The sequence below is a fragment of the Gadus macrocephalus genome, chromosome 15 (assembly GCF_031168955.1).
Source record: "Gadus macrocephalus chromosome 15, ASM3116895v1".
NCBI classification, from domain to species: domain Eukaryota; kingdom Metazoa; phylum Chordata; class Actinopteri; order Gadiformes; family Gadidae; genus Gadus; species Gadus macrocephalus.
In genome coordinates this window covers 14,527,181-14,548,477 of record NC_082396.1, presented here as the reverse complement: position 1 = coordinate 14,548,477, position 21,297 = coordinate 14,527,181, and the positions used below count along the sequence as shown (strand labels likewise).

At 44.5% G+C, this 21,297-nt stretch overlaps 2 protein-coding genes across 4 annotated transcripts in view; both read right to left on the bottom strand.

Moving 5' to 3' along the window:
• LOC132473472 (monocarboxylate transporter 9-like) overlaps nt 1-1,505 on the bottom strand; it is a 9,948-nt gene extending 8,443 nt beyond the window's left edge. The window contains exon 1 of one of the 3 annotated variants that reach the window (XM_060073637.1): nt 980-1,505. Coding sequence is in view for 1 of the 3 variants with exons in the window: in XM_060073636.1 (XP_059929619.1) it covers nt 1,027-1,120 (94 nt within the window). In the remaining 2 variants the exon portion in view is untranslated. Of the gene's footprint in view, nt 1-225; nt 948-979 lie in introns of those variants that run through there. The other 2 variants (XM_060073636.1, XM_060073638.1) reach the window with 2 other exon arrangements.
• Nucleotides 1,506-3,504: 1,999 nt separating this feature from the next.
• Nucleotides 3,505-21,071, bottom strand: LOC132473476 (coiled-coil domain-containing protein 6-like). The gene is made up of 9 exons (XM_060073645.1): nt 20,631-21,071; nt 19,366-19,515; nt 17,812-17,940; nt 17,200-17,303; nt 15,730-15,890; nt 12,365-12,521; nt 12,109-12,209; nt 8,089-8,210; nt 3,505-4,923 (listed from the first exon to the last, which is right to left on the bottom strand). The coding sequence occupies exons 1-9, from the start codon at nt 20,886-20,888 to the stop codon at nt 4,717-4,719; spliced, it is 1,389 nt and encodes a 462-aa protein (XP_059929628.1). The 5' UTR covers nt 20,889-21,071; the 3' UTR covers nt 3,505-4,716.
• Between the last annotated feature and the right edge of the window lie 226 nt (nt 21,072-21,297).

The window sequence follows — 21,297 nt, the reverse complement described above, 5'->3', positions numbered from 1 at the left end:
GGGAAGAAAGTTGGAATTAGTATTTCTAAGTATCAATAAAGTAAAATAAAACATGTATGCATAAATTAAACCAGAGAGATGTCTGGTGCATGATCAAATGAAGTTTTGTAATCAAAAAATAAACTTTTGTCGAACACTGGTCAAAAAAAATACAAGTCATTGGTTATTGATTTCCACATGAATAACACGGACTGTTTCGTTGTTCCTTCAAAAACGCATACTCACGCAAAGCCTTGATGTAGTTAAGGCTGCGGGCAGGGCTTGCCTGGCAGAGCCGGCAGGTCAGACTGTATTAAGTCCTGATTGTAGACTGACTGCACCAAACACATAATGGGCAGTCCTTTTTGTTTCTCTCTCTCTAAAACCACACCTTTGAGGAGGAGAGAACGTCAACTGGACAGTTGGTCTGCCTTTGATTACATTATAGATTCACCTCAAATCTGGCCCCTTCAAATTCTGCACCGTCAGACACCGAACGGACACAACGAGATACATTTGTATTTGCGTTGTGCGTTAGCTAAAGATACTTTCCCGATCTTTATACATTAATATTTTGTATCTACGGCGTCTGTGTGCGCAGAAGCCTATTGCAGAAGTATTGCAGTAGCACATCTCTCCTCCCTTCAGGAGTTCATCGAGCGTTCAAAAGCTTCCCATCAACCCCATCGACCAGCCTTTGTTTACTCCACCACTGCAGTCGCTACTTTAAAGGAACAGCAATGACTATAATACATGTTAAATAAAGTAAGGAAAAAGGATCCACGTCAAATGATTGTTTGTAAAATGGTTCCTGAAACTCCAAATGTCAATACCCTTCCCTTTTTTTTTTTTTGTTGCTTTGGGAACTATATAATGTTTTCAAAAATTACATAATATCAGAGAGAATCCGACGTCTGATTTTTTAAGTTGAGCTCAACATAACAACAATGCAAACCCAGAACCCATACAATGGTAAGATGAGCCTGCATGAGGCACCTACCTCGACAATAACAACAGCAGCAGCAGCAACAACAGCAGCAGCAGCACCTGCTGAGGAGGTTCCCCGTCCGCAGGGAGGAGGGTCCATGTAGGGTCCTCTCCCAGGATCAAGACTCCGGTATGTAGTCCGCAGGGGGTCCATGTGGGGACCTCCTCTCCCCGGATCAAGCCTCAGTCCTGTAGTCCGCAGGGAGGGTCCATGTGGGGTCCTCTCCCGGGATCAAGACTCGGGTATGGAGTCTGCAGGGAGGGTCGATATAGGGTCCTCTCCCTGGATCGAGCCTCAGGTGTGCAGCATTAGCCAGCACGAGCTAATACACATAAAGTCATCGCCCACGGATGCCGCGCATCCTGAGGTGGCCGCACTGAGGCTTGTCTGGCTGTCTGACTCCTCAAGCCCACAGCTGGCGCCTTGCAGCCACCGAACAAACCGGTTCAAAGCTGTTCTCGCTGGCCGGATTCACGCGCGCGACGGAAGAAACAAGAGGAAGCTGTGAGTGAGCGTGGGACGCGCGCATATGATTCTGGCCGTTGAGGAAATAAACGACGGTATGAGCCTTATGTTGGTGTTTACTGCTATTATGCGATTTGTATAATGTCAGCATCATCATGCTGAAATGAAAATTATTGAAAACGGTTTAATACTATGCCAAGTCAAATAAAACAATGATTTGTTGTGTGTATAAGCTTCATAATTTTGACAAAATAAAAGGCCTATGACCGTTTATACATGTGTTCAATACATCAAGGAAAATGACATACAAATAGTCGCCCTTCTTGCTAAAATGGATTAGAAATAATACCACAATAAATGGCCTACATGTTACGTTTAATAACGTGGTAACGCGCACTACGCAATAACGTGCACTGACGCAATAACGTGGTAACGAGTTAATAGTCACAGATGAGCTTCGGGATGGGCAGACCTCACACTGGGCCCCTTCCTCTGAAGAGTTTGATGAAGAAGGAAAAATGCAGAGTTGAAAAATAATCTAAATTGTATGGAAATTATCCTTTCGATACAATTATTAGAAGTGACATGAAAATAATTGGCCAATGGGATTCTGAGCTTATAGCCTAGGTCACGCAGCCTAAATGCCTAGTTTGATGTGGCTATTCAGATTGGTCATCATTTATATTTGGTGTCTAACTAGAGGAATATTGGTAGTGGTCAGAGACCAAAGTGGAGGCAACTACGCTAACCCAACCCGTAGGCTACTGGAGAAAGGCAACAGATATAATGTTAGGCATAAAATAATTATGACAGAAAATCACAATGGTGATTTTGAGATGTGTGCAGATAGTCCAATTTAAAACATTTTTAAACTAATTCTTTGTGGAACTTTGATGCCTTTCCAACAGTCAAAAGTCCACAGCAAAGAATGTTCGGCCGACTAAGACCCTATAATCCCCTTAACGCTGAACAGCGACAGTTGAAGAGAACAAGTTAATTAAACCCTCATGCTGCATTTTGAGATCCTTATATTCATGACATGCTTTATAAAGCTGGTAGTAATTGGGGATTCAGAGGCATGTGTTTTCTGATATTGTCTGATGTAGGCTTAGGCCAGACCTAACCCCTCTGGCTCGACATGAGTTCTCTTGCTAAGATATTTGATTTACTGCACAAAAGGCAATACAATGTAGTAACGTTTGATTACAATATTCTTGCTTTTTGTATCCCCCAAAATAATGTCACTAATCAGTGATGAGGACGGGAACTTAAGATTTTGTTCCCATCATCAGTCTGAAGCAATACTTTCACGGAATGACGACTACATTAACAGTATAGCACATATTTATATTATACTGTAAAGCCTTTTCAGTGGTCCACCACACATATTTACTACAATGCAAAGGGTTCCCAATGACCCAAGCTGGATGCAGGTTGTACACAGCTTTCCGAAGCGCTCATGCATCGTCGATCGTCATACAAATGCAACACTGACATGTGAAAATATATCTTGGAATACATCACTCCAGCTAGCCCGTCTTTCCTGTGAAACTCAGCAGGGTTACAGGGACGTACAAATACCCAGATACACCCCAGAGGGAAACGCACAGATTGTATGAATTGGGCAGTTTATTTTAATTTCTGTTCTGTAACCAAGCTCAGTGGCGGTTCCCCATGTCAAGGTCACCATAGCACCTAGCATGACTGCCCTTCAAATCTCCATTCCAGTTTGGACCGCTTCAGTGAGCCAGCATGAGCTGTAATGGAGAACAGTGTGTAGCTGTGCAAATAACACAAGATCTCTTAAGAAATCAGGGACTCGTGCTGTGCCTTTGGATACTGTTTACAAGTCAATGTTTTGATTGGTTTGGGGTCGTTTGGCCCCCCATTCGATTTATATTGGTTATAAAAGCCAAGTGCCAGGTTCAAGGTGAGACTCGACCTAATGAAACTCAGGTCTGATCTAGTTTGAAATCAAGTAAATATGTACTTTCATTTATGGTTTCCCAATTCCTAAAATGTCCCACAACATATACCAAGTACAATCCATTCATAAAAACAAGGCAGGTCAGTAGTCTTCAAGAGCTTTTAATCATACATAGAAATTTAGTTCAACAGTACCATTCATTAAGAATGTTTTAGCAGTATGTATATTTAGTGTAAAGAGCATTATGGTATTTTTTTCTGATGAGGAATATCCATAGGATGATTGAAGCTTTCAGAACTACAGAGGAAGAGCGGAGGAGAGTCGCAAGTGACGTGAATATGTTGCAACATCCCGTTACACTCGCCTACCGAAGGTGACGAGTAAGTTGTGTTTGTACCGATGATCTGATTTCCTTTAGGTCACTGCTGAATCTTTTATGTATACATTTGTTTTTTTTAAGGCAGCACAGCCTTGGATCTGCTTATCGTAAAGAAAATGTATATATATATACGGGTGGCTAGTAGGGTTTGGTCGACGCCCTGTAACTCAGTGAACTGTTTCCTAGTTGATGAGTCCTCCATTTCCGCTCAAAGACTCATCAGAGCTGCGTGTAACTGTTGGCGGCGAATGCGTACGATGCTTTAGAGACAAAATAAGTAAGGTGAGCTATAGTGGGTAGGGGCACAGTACTGCAATCAAATGCGGTATTATTAGGCATGGAGCAGATGGACACATCTATCCACCGGCCTATCAAGCTATACATCCATCGGTTGATTCATCAGAACATCCATGAAATCAGAAATAAAAACACTACCATGAGATGCTGTGTCACGTTCCTCATGAGTGCCACAACAACAATTCCAATCGGCAAAAGTCCCAAGCGAAAAAACAATAATATGACAACAAAAAAACAGAACAATTATACATGTACAAGGACAGAAGATGAACAGACAACCAGCCTACCAATCCCAGAAGCGCTTCATTTTCAGTCAGTCCATTCCTTTTTAAGAGCGTTTTAACCAACATTGCGCACCGCCCGAGGCGGAGCCAGCTTCCTCCAGGGTGCCGTGGCGCCTTGGTCCGGCACCGCCCACCACCTTACCCCCACCCCGCAAACTTCAAACCACATAAGCCACTTTTTTTTGTTTCCATTTTATTTTTCTTTGCGCCGTTGTTGTTTGGAGTCGGCAAGAGAAGAGCGTGAAGAGACATGTGACTTCCGGGAGGAGGGGGAGGGGGAGGGGGGGCTGATAAGGATGGAAGCTGCTTTCTGCTGTAAGCGCCGGGGGCGTTCCACGTCACACGTGTTGGCGGGGGGGGGTAGGGGCAGGGCGGGGGTCACCTCGGGGCGGGGGCCTTAAGGCTGGGCGGGGGGCTGCTGCTGCATGGAGGAGGAGGCCTGCTGAGACATGGCTGCCGGGGAGGACATGGACTGGACCATGGGCTGGGCGGGCGGGGGGAGCGCGGGCTGGGCCGCCAGGGTCCCCGAGTGCGTGTTGGGGGAGGGCGGCGGGGTCGGACGCTTGAATTTGTCGGGGCTGGTGCTTCTTCGCGGGGAGGGCCTCTATAAAAGGAGTATAGGAGAAAAAGGACAGTTGTTAAAGGTTGTTGACATACAACCTGCTTGACATTTCCCCAGTCACGTTATTAGACACAGTTGTAGGCTCAGTGGCCGGGGGATTATTGTGGGACTGCACGTGGTGCGTGTCCCAAAGTGGCATTTATCTAAAAATGGCTAGTTCTGGGTTCTCACTAATGGCAGACTGTAACCGATTTTATTGACCTGGTAATCAGTTTTTTTTGCATCTTTCCACACGCGTCCAAAGAACCCAATCTTCTGCTTCTCAAGAATGACGCAGGAGGCGAAGTAAGTGGCGAGAGACGAAGAAACAAAAGACTCAGTTTTCATTTCAGTGAAGCCATTGGTTGAAACCCTTAAACAGTCCATTTAGGAATCATAGGGGCAGCACTGTAAGGAGATAGATGGTAAGAAGAGGGATGCTGAGAAAAGCAGCCCACAGGAAATTAAATGTAATAGTTGTGCGAGAATCTAGGTCGAGGCCTGGCTCAATGTCTTGGGTGGACCCAGTGCAGAGGGCGTTGCTAATCAAGCTGTACAGTCCGCTACAACGAGACGAACAAAACAGGTTGTACTAGGAACTTGGATGCCTTACTACCGTCGGTATAGGCTGGTGTAGGCTGTACGAGGAAAGAGCAAATATTTGTCTTCATGCGAGAATTAATGATGCAGTTCATAATCTTCTGAATCAAAATTCCTTTTCGAAATTTGGCAACAATAGGGGTGTGTATTCATGAACAGATTTCAGGAGAAAATATCCTCCGGTTTGAGTTCTCATTCAATATGTCAGGCCCGAGGCCTCAGAATGCCTAAGTGATAAGGGGCTGCCAATTACTCAACAGTGGCTGATCAAGATTCAGCCAGGCGTATCACATCAGCGTCATTTTCTCAACTGCAGGGCTCTTAGCCGTGTTAATGGTTAATCCCAATGGGTTTAACAGAATGAATTCGACCCGACACTTACGGGAGACTGGCCAGAGTGACCTGAATGCTACCAGCACAGGAGAGAACAGTAGTCAACTCGAGAACGACTGGGGGAGGGAACGAGGGGGAAGTAGAGGTTTTCTAAAGGTTGCCTGGGTTGGGATATAATAATCATCCAAGTAGAAATACAGTAATAGGGTTAGTAAGTAGCATGCCCATATATACACCACGCCGATTGTTGTACTAATTGAGAGCTGAAGGCCACTAGCTTGCCAATAAGAAACCGGTGCTTTAAGGATAGCAGACCTCCTCTAAAAAATGTAATAGAATAGCATAGTATTGTATGTGTCTTGTTTTGTCCAAATGACCCCCTAACCCTAACTATCAGAGTTCACATCTGAAATCTTCGGACACTCTGACATAGCAAATCCTGCAATAAAGCCAGGGGACAATTAAAGCAAACTATGAACCTTAAGGAACAAAGCTGGCATCATACAGCTTTTATAGCAGACATGTTTTTTTGGACTACGATGGACCAGAGAGCTTCAATCTGCCAGCAGACAGGGTGAGGCGTCCGCAATAAGGAGGTCATTGATAAGACCCGGGCTCTTTGGTGCTTTCAAGATGGGAAGTGTGTTGAGCACCTCTTATACAAGTTCTGGGAACGTGATGTCCATTAGCAGGTAGTGAACACCATCCAGAGATGATGGGTTCCACCATATGCCCAGAGCAGATACAGGCCTCCCTAAATAAATCCATGCGACCATATCCAGCATGAGTCAGCCTCCTCATCACAAGGCCCAGTTGAGTTCCCTAATAGGAACATACCCTGAGTCAACAGTAGCTACACAAGTCTTTTATTAAAAAGGAACGCATTTAATTCATTTGTTGGCTCAACAAATGATAATCTCTAACTCTCAAATAACCAGCACGCAATGATTTCCATAACAAACATAATTATTTATATGTTTTTTAACCATTAAAAATGATTCTGCGATTGGTGCATCCAGTTTTAGTAGGGGTTGTTAGGCAAAATCTTCATATCTAATCTTCATATCTAATCAATAAATCAGATGCAATCCAATGCAAATTTGACGTTATAAATTTGATGACAAACAAAAAGGTAAGGGGCAGGTGAAATAATAAATCAGAGTATAAAAAAATAATAAATCTGGGAGATAGAAGGCTTAAATCCGCATTCACTCTTTGCTTGACCCCATTAGTGTTTTATTGCCCCTAAAAGCCTTGTGTGCTAAACTAAGTAAGCCGGAGCTCACTTCCAAAGTGAACAAAACTCCATAGGAAGGTGCTGAAATAAAAGTAATTCCTGCGGTGCAAGCACTGGAGACGTCAGCAGTCCATAGGCAGGTCCAAAACGCTGTAGGATTATATTTCCCAATGGAATCAGGGATTGATTACAGAACAGTGTGAAGTAGTGATACCAAGTCAACGTTTAAGGTGCAATTTTAAAAACAATTTTTTTTTGGCTCTGTAAATAAACAACTTGCAACTCTTTAGTTAATGTTTAAAGTGTTTGAAACTGCATTTTAAAATGTAATAAAATAATACCAAGAGGGCAAATAAAAATGAAGAACTTGAAGAAAGACTAAAGATTGTAGGAATGTGGCCTGAATCCCCCTTCTCCTCACTATTTTGTGAAGACTGTACTTCCTTACTGTTGGTTTGTACTTTCTACGTTTTTTGTGTGGTTTGTACTTCCTTGAACTCTAAAATCCTTCAACAGGAGCTCTAAAGTGAATGGCCTGGCACAACCCCATGAGTACGGTAATTGGTCACCCAGCTTAGCGACATTGCAAGGAAGGAAAATTGCACCCAGAGGCAAAGTAAAGGGGTAAGGGGTGATAATAATTTCCGAGAGCTCATATGAATCATGATTCATCAGCAAGACATGAAATATGGTACTTTCCCTTAATATTTAAAAAATAAAAACGATTTGATCTAATGCATTGAAAAAACATTTTCTTAAAGCCGAAATTAATTTGGAATGAAATGTGGACATTTGGAGGCGATTGGGGAACCTCTCGGTTAAGATGTGTCACAATTAGGTCATTTAAGCATAACTGCTGAACACATCAAGCTAAAAGTACACTTCAATGTTATTCATTAAGTTGCAGGATTAATGCAACAAGCTATCAGCCATGCTATGGGCTTATTTGGTTTTGCTTAATGAACACTGGGAGCATGCACAGCGTCCTTTTGACCTACCGCTACAGCGTGCGAGGAGCTTCCATGGACGTGAAGGGCTGGAGGGTTGTAGTGGGAAATGCCGGCTCTGGACAAGGTGGCCGGGGGAGTGAAGCCCACTGTGTGGCCGCTGTACGACAGACCTGAGAAGGGGAAAAACAACCATGCGGGCGTTTAGGAACACCGAGCACAGGGGTCTACGGTCAATGTTTGTTCTGAAGAAGAGAACAGGCAGGAATCAATTTCAGTCAACGGGGTGATGGATGGATAAGATACAGTATTAATGTGTTTACAAAATGGTACTCCATTAGATAGGTCAATAAGTGTATGCATTAACAAAGCACATAATCAAGTCTGCAATAATTAATCTCTTGCCGTTTATATGTGTACATTGGCCTATATTTACTACGATAAAAATGTATCCTCATAAGGTATTGCTAGCCTTTCGCTGCTGAAGCTGCCACCTCCCATTGGATGATAAATTTGACTGACGTGTGTAATCAGCCAATCAAATGTTGATGTGTAGCAATAGAACGCCCCCAGGGCCCAGCAATATGCCGGCGCTGGCCCCCGGTGATGTCATCAGCGTATTTTGAATCGTTGGCGGTACAGAGTTGATAGTGAACTACTATGGCCACTGCCTTCACAGCACCCAACGATCCTGTTTCTGATCTCCTTCGTTTGCCTTTTTCAAGGCGATCGTTTGGAGAGAAGACGGATATCATTTCAAGAGGAAGACCTACACCGAAGCTGGATGGGCTGACCCTGGCCGGTAAAAAGGTTTTGTGCGGCACTTTACAGAGTGCAACTATAGCCGCTATGACTGGCTAACGGCTGGCACAGTTCAGAACAAGCTATTCTGCTGGCCGTGTTTGCTGTTCAACATCAGTGAGGGGACATGGAACAGCGCTGGAATTAGCAGTCTTAACAGCTTCACCAAGGCAGCTTTAAAACATCAGGCCATGGGTGATGGGTGAGTTTTACTTTGCACTGTGTAGGAGCGATAATGTTGTTGTGGTACTTTAGTTTATAACGCATTTTTTGTAATGGTTGGAAACACAAATATATTGCTGGAATTTGGGCAGTAGGCTTGATGGTAATGCTGTGTGGATGCTGCTTAATAAGCATATTAAATGAACCCGTTCACTACTACTCCTGTAGGGTTAATATTCTGGCTGGAATAGCTGTTGTAAAATATGTAGCATAAAGGCCTACTTGTAGATTTCATTTTTGTCAATGAACTGGCGTTGCACTTGTAATATTATCGCTATAGGCTACTGAATCCATTGAAGTTGCAAAAGCATCCGGTGAAAATAACAATAACTGTGAACACTTGTTTTTGTGTCATGTGTGTGATGGTGCAATCTGGTTGTGGAGTGACATAAGGAAAGCTCTGATGGTGATGCTGCATTACTCTAGCTCTGCGGTAATGCAAAGTGGTGTGCGCTGTTGTTGCTGAAGATCAACTGTCTTGTTGTGGATGTCATGCAGTAGCGCATATTGTGGCTGTGGTGGCTGTATCGGCACCTAATATGACATTTGTGTGCATGTCCGAGTGTTTGGCCGTTGGTGGAGTTCGTTACTGAAGGCCCCGACTTAAACCCCACGGTGTGTACAGGACCGATATCCACTACAGTAGACGGATGACCCAAAGATAAAGATAAAGAGGAAACAAGTAGTTCCCTTTAAGGAAAGTACAAACAAAATTGATAATTGCTCATAAGGCTGTCAAGTTCTTGTCGAGTGGTCAATAAATTGGTCGATGTGCATTTGTTCGACAGAATTCTCATTGGTCAGCCAATCGCTCGTGTTACTTTCATGAGGAAAACTGCACTTCTTGATCCATAATTTTTTTGGGGTGGGAGGGACATATGCAGACTGATGCATTTCATTTAGAGTGATGGGCTATATTGTGTTAGAAATAGCATTAATGATAATAAGAATTATATTCAAGGCTCTTAGTCTTGTGTTGTGCACCTACTAAGCAACGCTCAGAGGTATGTCTGGTGTGACCCGCTTCACATTTAAGTGACAATAAGTGGCTCTGAATCCGACTGCCTTCCGCCAAACACCATTATGTGATATTTAGGCTACCGGGTAGAGTACACTAGATAACGGTCAGATGTATCACTATTAATTTCTATCCAATTGATTTGTTGTAGAGTTGGTAGGATATCGGTCAACCAAGATTTTCTTCAGTTGACTATAGCCTTAACCTTAACCTATTATTGTGTCACAATACTATTGTCCAAAGTACAAGATACATTAAATAGAATAAACCAAAATACAAATTAATATAAATGAAAATAAACAAAACCATTACTTTATATGCCCCACTTTCAACCTTTTTTTTTTATAAAAACCATTGACTCTCATTGAGTCCATGAATGTTATGATAAAAAAATGTGAGGGTAGGTCAGACTCTGCAACTAGTGGTCAGAACAACATTGCTGACCACTAGTCAAAATCGGTACGAGTCCCCAGGCACACATCTGAGTGTTAAGGAATCTCCTATATTGCTGATTCATACGAAACACTCTAAACACCGCAAGGGACACAGGGGTAAGACTGGATGGGTGAAATGATTGTGCCACCAGAAAACACATGTTTCAAAGTATGCACTTCATGATTTCGGAGGAGCACCCATAACAAAGCTCTGGCACCCTTCACGACAAGCCCTTGGAAGTCATGATGTGTTGGATTCATTAGCACCAGCTAGCCATCAAAGTGCTTGTTCGGATAGGCTTCTTGTGTAATCCTCGAGTCTCCTGTAGTGTGGGAAAATGTCAAACAGCATTCGAGTTCCACTCTACTGGCCAAAGGGGAAGATGCCCTGACCTTTGGGGTATACTATTAACGTGCAAGCAGAATTTTTTCAATGTATGGTTGTTACATTTGGTGATTTAAGCAAAACAATATTGTGGAGGAATGTTACTGAATGTGAAGTCTGTGCAGAAACCCTTATTAGGAGAGTAAAAGCAACAAGCTCACCTTTACCAGACTACTTTAAATCAATTCTCACTCAGAGGAATTTCTCCTGAAGCGTTGGACCTTGCCTGGAATTTATGGCCTTTGAGGGTCAGTTAACTCGAACACAATGTACATTTAAAAAGGCAGCAGATGCCTTCCACCTGCCAGGGCCTGCTACTTGAAGCAGAACAGATTTATTAAAATCATCAACCCTATGAGACCGTGGCTCAGCCATACCTTGAAACAACGTGCCTCTTTGCTCTGGAAATATTCACTTGAATTCAACAACACCTCTCAGTGGGGGTTTGTGTGTGAACATGAACCCAAGTAGCACCAGCCCACGGGTTCCCTTAGTCCATCTCCAGTTATCATGTTTGGACAGGTTCCAACATGGATTAAATGATTTGGTCAAAGCACAATGTGGCGGAAACCAAAGTGTTATTTTGTCAAGGGGGCGATGTGCATTCTCAAGGGACATTCCAGCTACCGGGGATATCTACTCTATGCTTTATATGCACAATAAAAACTGGAGCGATTGGCTGTTCTTTCTGGGGCCTAGCCAGAGACGGTTGTGCATCAACCGTCTCTGGCTAAACGGTGAGTGGAAACAAATAAAATCACACGCTAGCCTAGTTTCTATGAAGACATGTATCCCCTAATACCATTGTTTTCTGTCCAATGGTTAAGCGAGGTGGTCATTTGTTTGTTTTGACAGTTTTGGAAGTCTGACCTCGTTAGTGAATAGGAAATGACGAAGTACTTTTTCTGTCCAGGCGATAAGCAAACGATATGGTGATCGGCAGCAACACTGCATATTAACATGCATAATATTCCCCTATTATCATCAAACTTTGTACCTTATTAGATGGATGTCGATGGTGTCCGATATGCTATCGTCTGTAAAAAGGAGTGTGCTGTGGCCACTTGTACAACACGTCTGATAAAAATCATATCAAAGTGTGTGGGATGCAAATATGAAGGTTCATTCTGTTACATAACTCGGTAAACACAGGGTCAAACTGTGTGTGTGTGTGTGTGTGTGTGTGTGGGGGGGGGGTCTAGCATACGCACCAGGAGATATGGGTCGGCTGGAGCTGGGGGAGGGGGTGTAGGGGATGGGGCTGGACACCGTCCGGGCTCGCAGGCCTTGCGCGGACATCTCGTTGAAGTACCTGAAGAGGGGGGGAGGAGGGGACACACACACACACACACACGTTACACCGAGATCTACACCGCGTCCATAAAACACTGCATATTGACTTTATTAAATTAGACGATTCCCGTCCAGAGAAGAGACCCCGCCCCGGTGCGGCCGGGGATGCTGTACCTCTCGTCGTCCATCTCCAGACTGGACTCGCTCTCCGACAGCTGCCGGCACAGCGCCTCCCTGCGCTCCATCTCCCGCTGCAGCTTCCTCTGCAGCCGGATGTTCTCCTCCCTCATGTGCCGCTCCTCCTCGATATACTGGGCTCGCTTCTCCGTGTCTGTGGAACCACACACGGGGGGGGGGGGGGGGCGTCAGGGTCAGTTGTGGTCGACGTTGGAAATGGATCCGATTAATCATGGCAGTAAATAACAAGCGACCACACACAAGCGGCTGGAACAACGGATCAAACACACAGGCACAACAAACACAACGGAAAAAGAGTTCTGTTCACGAGGATGGCGGACATTTGTGAAACCCAATATCTGAGTTCCATAAAAAAAAAAGAAAAAGGGGGCAGAAAGAGTATTCTCGTTTTCAAAGTAGGACAAGACCAGTTTGAAATAATGCAGTGGGCTATGAGGCCCACTGCATTAGTGCTGCCTTGATTTCATCAGCTTGTCTGTATCCATGACTCCTGATCCTGAACTCAGCCTCCATGCCCAGTGGGAAAATGCAAAGAAGAGGCTCCCTCTAGTGGTATCAACTTTGTATTCCAATAAACATGCTCTAAAGAGAACTGGTTGCATGATGGCAAAATGAAATGGGGAGTAGAGGTGACAAATGTAAGCAAGGTAAAGATGCTTGAGTAAAGGGCAAAAAAAAACTTGTCATGCCATGAAATAAAAGTAAGAATAAAGCACTAAAAGAGAATCTATAACCCAATTGAACTGAGGAAATGACTTCTGAGTCATGCCAATGAAGAAATAAAAGGTTGCGTCAGCCTGTGCTAGCCTCACCCAGGAGGACACACTGCCAAGAGAGGTCATTATAAGCAGCACCCCCGTCAAAATAGGGTTTGAAATGTACACAACACAAGCATTTGAGTAGTACTGCAAGCACTGCAGTGCAAACAAACACAAGATAAGCCTCCAGAAGTGCATTAGGTCAGGGAACACACTGTGCACCAGGCGGCACCGCCCCGACACTGGTCACCGGTACCACAGGCCCCCTAGGACTCTCTATGCCCGTGTGCCTATCGGTTACGGAGCAGTGTCGCGTGTCAGGACGGCGGCAACCACAAGTGTATTAGAGCGGTGGAGGTCCTGCCAGGACGAGGGCAAGGGCCGTCTTCTGGTGGCGTGTGAAGAAGAGGAGACGGCGTGACCTCAGCGAGACGCGCCCAGACCGGGGGTTGGAATGCGAGCCGTGTTGCCCGGGTCGCCACCAGAGCCTGTGTGGTGTTCCTGTCCAACCCAGGTGGCCCAGATCCAACTCTGACCTACATTCCTCTTGAGCGGTGGAATCACCAATATTTTCCTTCTGAACTGCTATTTTCATATGAAGACCAGCCTTAAGGTTCCCTGAACCGAGAATATAGACACCGCAAGTTAATTATACGAGTTACATCGATGTGAACGGCGGAAAAGCTTTGAAAATACGGATATGGCCATAGCACTTCATGGTCCCAATCGCATCCCAGCCGGACCAGACGTTCAGGTACGGCTGAAGAAAGTATTCTATCCTCCCTGAGGGGAAAGATTTAAAATATTCTAATGGCACCAACACCAACAGGGGGAATATTAATGCCCACCTACAAGCGGTGCGGTCTAGAATCGCAAACAACATGGCCGCCACCCGGTCAGAAATAGCCCACATGAAAGCGGACCATCGGGACATGAAGGGAGGCCTATCGAACGTGTCAGATGATCTGAAGTGCTTTCACTTCAAGTCACAGTGACCAGCCTTCAAGGCCAGGTGGGTCATTTTGACCCACATGTTCACCACATAGTCAACAAATAATATATGGAGGTTGTCCCACGGCATCCGTGCCTAGGGATGGGAATTGATAAGAATTTCACGATTCCGATTCTGCTTATCGATCCGATACCTTGTCGATTCTCTTATTGATTCTCATTGGGTGAGAAAATAAGTACAAATGTGTTTGTTTGTATTAAATCTCTTTCATATCTGATCAGAAGTGCGGCTAGTATTAGGAAATTGTAGATTTTCTAATCAATTGGTCTAGACAAAAAAATAGATGTTTGGCTTTTTAAGCCCAAATGCCATCATTATGTGCCATAAAACTAAAAACACTGACTGAAAAGTCAAGTAAGAGTTTGTGCCTTTTGGAATGCTAACAGTGGTCATTTGCATTCAACTTGTAACAAAATTCAACTGACGTATTGATTAGACAGAGATTTATTAGATGGGCCTACCTAATAAACCATTGGAACACACAAGACCGGAAACCATAGCAACGCCGGTAAACAAACCCCGAGAAGCCCAATCCCTATGAGAGCTCCCCACGCTACGACCATCCGGAGGCGCACAGAGCTGTTGGCCGTGATATTATATATACAATTATATTATATTTTATACTATTATATATAGAGCTCCGGGAGACGCAAACGGCAACAATCACTTTCTCCTCCATGCTGCAGTTCACCCCGGACTGCACGGCACTGAGTTTGACGGTTGAACGCTGATTGGCTGTTATGTTACACATGTCACTCAGTTGTCACGCTGTTGAACGCTGATTGGCTGTCATCACGACAAAAACTTGTCGCCGGTTTTCTCTCTGAAAAATTTGCCCGATACGCGTCTCTACGTTCACTTTGTATGGGATCTTGTCGCCCCGTCGCGTTTGGTGTGAACGCACAATGGCTTCTTCCTCGGCGGCGCCATGTTTGCTGCGTTCTGAACCAAAACAAAGCAGGGTGTGTGTGACGTCATGACGCATTTGCCGCGACCGGAACCGATAAGCGGAATCGTTAAGCAGGCTTGCTAATGATTCCAAGGAATCGGTTGACTCGGAACCGGTTCTGAACAAGAACCGGTTCTCGATTCCCATCCCTATCCGTGCCCAATTCCTATTTGGAAAGAAACAAACAGATCTCCAACATCTTCTCTTCTTCTGAACTCATCAGCCTGGACGTTGAACAGAGCACTCCTATTTCTCTTGAATACAAAATGTAGGGCAAATGCTTAAGACCCGAGAAACCAATATTGCCTTCAGACTGAGCATATATCTAGAAAAAAAACAATAGTTCAACTCCACTATCTGGGACCTCCGGGGACCACAATGGCAGGTCAGTCGATGGATAAACAACCCTCAACTCATACCGAACCCGGAGGAGGTAAACTCATACCAAACCCAGAGAAGGTCAACTCATACCAAACCCAGAGATGGGTTTGGTCTCTCTCTCGCCTCCTATCAAACGCGAGGCGCTACAATGGTAGCAGGTCAGACCCATTGGCCATCCCAGACGAGGCCTTTGGTCGGGGGGGGGGGGGGGGGGGGGGGGGGGGGGGGGGGGGTCACTCACGTTGTAGCTCGGTGGTGCGCAGACTTTTCTTCAGCCTCTCCACCTCGTTCTTCAGGAAGCGGATATGCCGCATCATGTTCTCCGGTGAGTCGATCTCCATGGAAACATCCCTGGGAGAGGGCGGGGCAGACACGGGCTGGTCCAGCTTCTCCTGGAGAATCCTAGGGACAACCAAACATATACATGAGGTCATTGTGAGTCATGAGGCGAAGCAGGCGATGGGCTAAGAAAGAGGGAGGTGAGGAGGTACATGCTTATTACAATACCAACCGCCAAGGACTAAACAGCATCCATTTCAGGGACGGGAGTGAAGTAACGGTTTAAGGCAGGGTGTAATGCTATATGCCGTATACACGTGTTTCTCTTTTGCAACATATCTCTTTATTCTCCCTCTCCTGACCCGAGTTATCAAATGAAGAGATACAGATGGAATAGCAGTGTTCTGGAAGAACCACTTTCACATGCTGACCCTTTTGAACACCAAACTGAATTAATAAAGCCAATTAATTTTGTCTACCTACTGTATTATTATGTCTTATTGGACCCAGATAAAGAGAAGCTGTACTTTGAGTTACCAAATAACCTGGAAAGGCCACATAAAATAAATGTACATTAGGTTAGGGTATGCTTAAAATGAAAATGACAACGGCTGTGGATAATTCTATATTTTGATGGTTTTAAAGTAAAGCTGATGAAAGGGGAGCCATATTGCAACATGTAAGCTTCCATCCTCCTGACATGTCCATATCATCTGTAGGGTTGGGAAAAATAATCGATTCTTCGATGCATCGCAATTCTCTCTAGGACGATTCCGTCTCGATGCAGATAACTTAATAATCAGATTATTATTATTTATTTTTTTACATTTGTTCGCCAGAGGGACACTTTTTTGTGATTATAAAATTATTTAATTTATCTCCAGTGTGTAATGGCCAATCTGATTTGTCTTGACACGATTGCGATTCAGCCTACGCATAGCATGCATGCAAATTCACAGCCAGACACAAGAACTCCTTCTAATTCAAGAGCAGCTTTTTCTTTAATGACATAGAAAAGAAAGATTAGAAATAAAATAAAACTGAAACCTATTTTTTACATACTTCCATATTGTGATGTTGTAATGCAAGCTGCATTGGTTATTGCACTGTTCATAGAAAATCATATTTGTGACAAAAGCTTTCTCCCTAATAAAATATTAGATAATTTCATTAATCTGTTGTCTTTAATGATCATCACAAAAGTAGGAAGTGATTAGCAAACTCTGAGAAGCAAACTGAGATGTATAAATATATTTTTGAAAATCACGCATGGAAATGCAAACAAAAAAAATTGTTGCATCAAGATGCATCGATAATCGCTTTAGAATCATAGACCTCATAATCAAAATCGAATCATGAGGTGCCAAGAGATTCCCACCCCTGATTATTTGGTGTGCTTTTCTCATCTGAATGCAAGCCAAGCCACCCTCACCTCTTCTCCGCCTCCAGCTTGTCCATGCGCTTCCACAGCCGATTGACCAGCGCCTCCTGCTCCTGTTCCAATGTGTTCTCAAGGTCAATCTTCTCGCGCCGCAGCTGGAGGAGAAAGAAGTTACCATGAGTCCGGCACTTGGCCAAACAAAAAGCTTGACGCCAACGGTGAGTATTCATGAACCCAGTTGCACCCACCCACGCAACCGTTGTGCTGCCCACGGTCCGGTGTAGAGCGAGTAGCTTCACTGCGATGTGGGTTACGAGTGACTCGATTACAGGAACACTATGATGGTTGACATATTTTGTGGGAAATTAACCTTGGTCTCTTTTTTTTTACAGCACTTAATGTTATGCTCGAGTGATTACAGCAGCGAGGCGAAATGCATCACGTCACTCTACAAATGTCATGCTGACACACACTTGGTTGGTTGGGGAGCCACAACATACGCTCATCCCAATGCGATGACAGCACTGACCTATTAGACTTGTCGGACGTATGTGGGGCTATGTTATTGAGAGAATATTAAAAAAAGTATACAGCAGGTACATTGAATGTGTGCGTGTCTTTTATGACTTCATCTTCTGACTGAGGACTGATCCACGCCCGTACCTGCTCCAGCGTGAGCTGCTTGGAAATGGTGTCGTTCTCCATCTTCTTGATCTTCTTCATCAGCTTGTTGACCTGGAACTCCTGCTCCTGCTCCAAGTGCTGCTCCAGCTCTGCCTTCTCGTGTTGGAGCTGAGGTGGAGAGATGAGAGGGCATGTGGTGAATAAAGACAGAAACAAGATCAAAAACGAAGGAAACAGAAGGGCAGTTGAAGAGGAGTTATGGGAATGGTGAAGGAGGAGACGTGTGAGTCACCGAGAAACAATTTGATGACTACAGCGGGCAGATCTGGTGTCGGATTGTGCCACTTGGCCTACATAGAGGGAATCTATTGAAAAGAGAGGGGGGGGGGCTACATGTACCATGCTGCATTACTCCTTTGATGGTAGTTCTCACAAGAATGGCCTTTGTGAAACAATGGCCAAGCTGGAGTTTAAAAGAGGGAACTAGCTCAGCACGGATTCCAAATGGGGACATGTATTTGGAATGTGGAAAGAATGACTCAGTATTGAGAAAAACTGAATACTAGTATCCATTCAAAGGAAATATTTCAAAATAAATGTATATGCAGAAGGCTGAAAATCTCCACAAGAAGACAAACAAGCTTTCTTCTGTCTGTTCACACATGACCAACTGTGCAGTATCCATGCATACATGAACCCATATGCCAGAACCCCATTCAAATAGTCTTACTGATTTTATTTGCAACGCAGAACCTCACCCATTAGGTGACATAGTAAGCGTGCAGCGGAATGTGATTGTGTTGATATTCTAGGGAATTTTTCTCTGGTCAGCCTTATCATGCAGGATCTCTAGAGAAATGCCTTGGGACAAACATTCAAACACAAGCCCTCTATACAATCATGCCGCACATTAGTTTGTTTTACTGCTACATAACTTCACAGTATGACACGTCAGAGTGCAACAGTGCTAGCACATAAACTACGGCCCGCATGTCCATGCCAGGTTTTGGGGCAGTAGCAGATGTAGGTCTGTTTTATGTTAGCACACAAGAGAGATAACAAAAGGCCTAAAAACAAACCCATCTGCATAGCGTTTAGCCTAGGTCTGCTTGCACACGAGTGAGTGGCCAAGCCGGATTCAGGCATCTTAACACGTCAACAAACCACCATCCGGGCACATAGCTCCCAGGTCCCTCCATACAATCCCCCGTATTTGTAACAAGCCAGCGTTCAGACTATGTCCTGATGTTGGGAGAAGAAGACGAGGAAAATCCTCTGGACCAAACAACAAGAGTAATTGGAGAGCCATTAAGAGAAGCTGGCACCCGTATTCATCTTAGGCCTTTTACGCTGTCGGGCAAAACCAATACAGTTGGTCGTGACGCGTTGACTCTCCCAGCACACTCTGCCACGACATACACAACGATACCGTATAACAAAAGCATAACAATACAGAGGGCACATGATACTTAAATGTAACATTGCAAGGCTTAGTATATGCATTTTCACGCTACAATGGAGCATTAGTAATCCCTAACAATTCAAGGAGCTTTATTTTAAAAAATAAAGCATTCTCTTGTGCAAAGGACTCACCTGCATGAGTTTTCTTGACAGCTCGTTTGTGAGAAATTCCTCTTCCTTCTCATAATTGACGGCCAAGGTCTCTTTCTCCTTCTGCAGGGCCTGTATTTTCTTGAACAAGGTGTTACTGATGAACTCTTCTTCCTGTTCGGCCCTCGCTTGCTGCAAAACAGGACACAAATAGAGCAGACTTGTGAGAGCCTGGTGTATACAACACAACATACAGTCCAAAACGTTGTTTTCTAATAAAAACCTGTGCTCCACACACATCCAGATGAACAGACATACACAAACAAATCACCCATTCCAACATCTGCACTCTGAGATTTGCCAACAAGAGGCAAAGTCAAACAGGAAGTAGAATATTCGTTTGCACCACAGAAAATGAAAAAGAACGTCTGACTGACAGCTGTGTGGAGAAATTAAACGGGGGTTTAATTAACACAAAAGGTGTGAAGAGAAACACAGCTGTGGTGTTCGAAATGTGTGTAGCGTCTACGTCGGTTTCATATCGACTAGCTAACCATTAGTGAGATCAAGGACCGCTTTTACGTTGGACGGCGGAGAAATCTATTACACGTTTAAAAATGAAAGACGATCAGATATGAATAGATAGCTTTAACCATATCTGCTCAGAAGAGGTGGGCAGTGTGATGAGGCGGACTGGCCCGTATTTGAGCTGGGCACCCAGCAGGACCACCCAGTCAGGCCCACGTTATCAAGACGTTCGTAAGAAAAAATTGGTTACACCTGAACTGAGAATAATAGATAAATAATTGGGGACGAGTGACGCATTGATACATGCTACAACGCTAGGGCTAGACAATATACACATAGCAATCGGACTAAGCATTGGTGGCATAACGTGGTGACAACACCTTAACAAGCCATTTGTTAAGTAATCAAATTATGAATGCCTTTGATCATCCAATGTGACAGTCTCCATCGTGGCGTCTACTTAAGCGCAAACCCATTAACGTTATTCATTAGCATGGCAAAACAAAACAAAGCGTGCTAACTGGCTGACTCTCCCTCACAGACAGTCAGGCTAGCCGAGCCGCTCATTTGCTAATTTAGCCAAGTAGCCCTCTCCCTGATGCTCAGCCCACCCGAGGTGGCTCTACGGTGTTGTTACAACACGGCTCTTCATAGAACGGACTCGGTGTACATTTAAGACTGGTAACCAACATAACACCATCGTTATCTGGTGGACTTGTGTACGGGCAGTGTGCCTTCTAACATGGGCTAGCGTTAGCTAGTTAGCTTGTGTTACTTACAATGGTGACGCTAGCCTTGCGAAGGTCCCGATTCTCCTCCTGCAGGGCTTTGCACTTGAGTTTGAACGTTTCTAACTCGATTTTCAGAACTTTGTTCTCCTGCTGTAGAGAAGCCAGGCGGTTTGTTAATTCCTCTAATCGGAATTGTGAGATGACTACACTCGGTTTCCCCGAATTGGACGCCGAGGAGAGGGACATCGGGGTGGCCGAGCTGCTCCCCGCGCCGTCGGTGTCGCTCTCGCTCGCACTGTCCGCCATGGCTGTGCAGTGACAGTGTGGTGTGGTGTGGAGACGACCGAGTGTGGAGCAGACGACGGTGTGGTGTGTGGAGGAGACGACGGCGGCCGCGGTGCTGGTGGAGTAATCACGCACGTTTGTAACGGAACGCCGTGTGACCTTGCCCACGCGCGACGAAACAGCGACACCTGACGGCTGCTTTCGGCATTGACCTACAGAAGACATGAGTGTGTGATTTATGGATCCATAGAGGCATTTTGGAATTAGTCGCAGGGAGTAGGTAATCTATGATTTGCACTATGCAGTACCAGTCTGTATAAGCTTAACACCAAAAGATGATATGATGCAAAGGTGAGATACACCAATTCAAATATGACTCATATTCATCACAGTTGTGTCATGTACATTGCAAAACACTTAGAAAATGGAT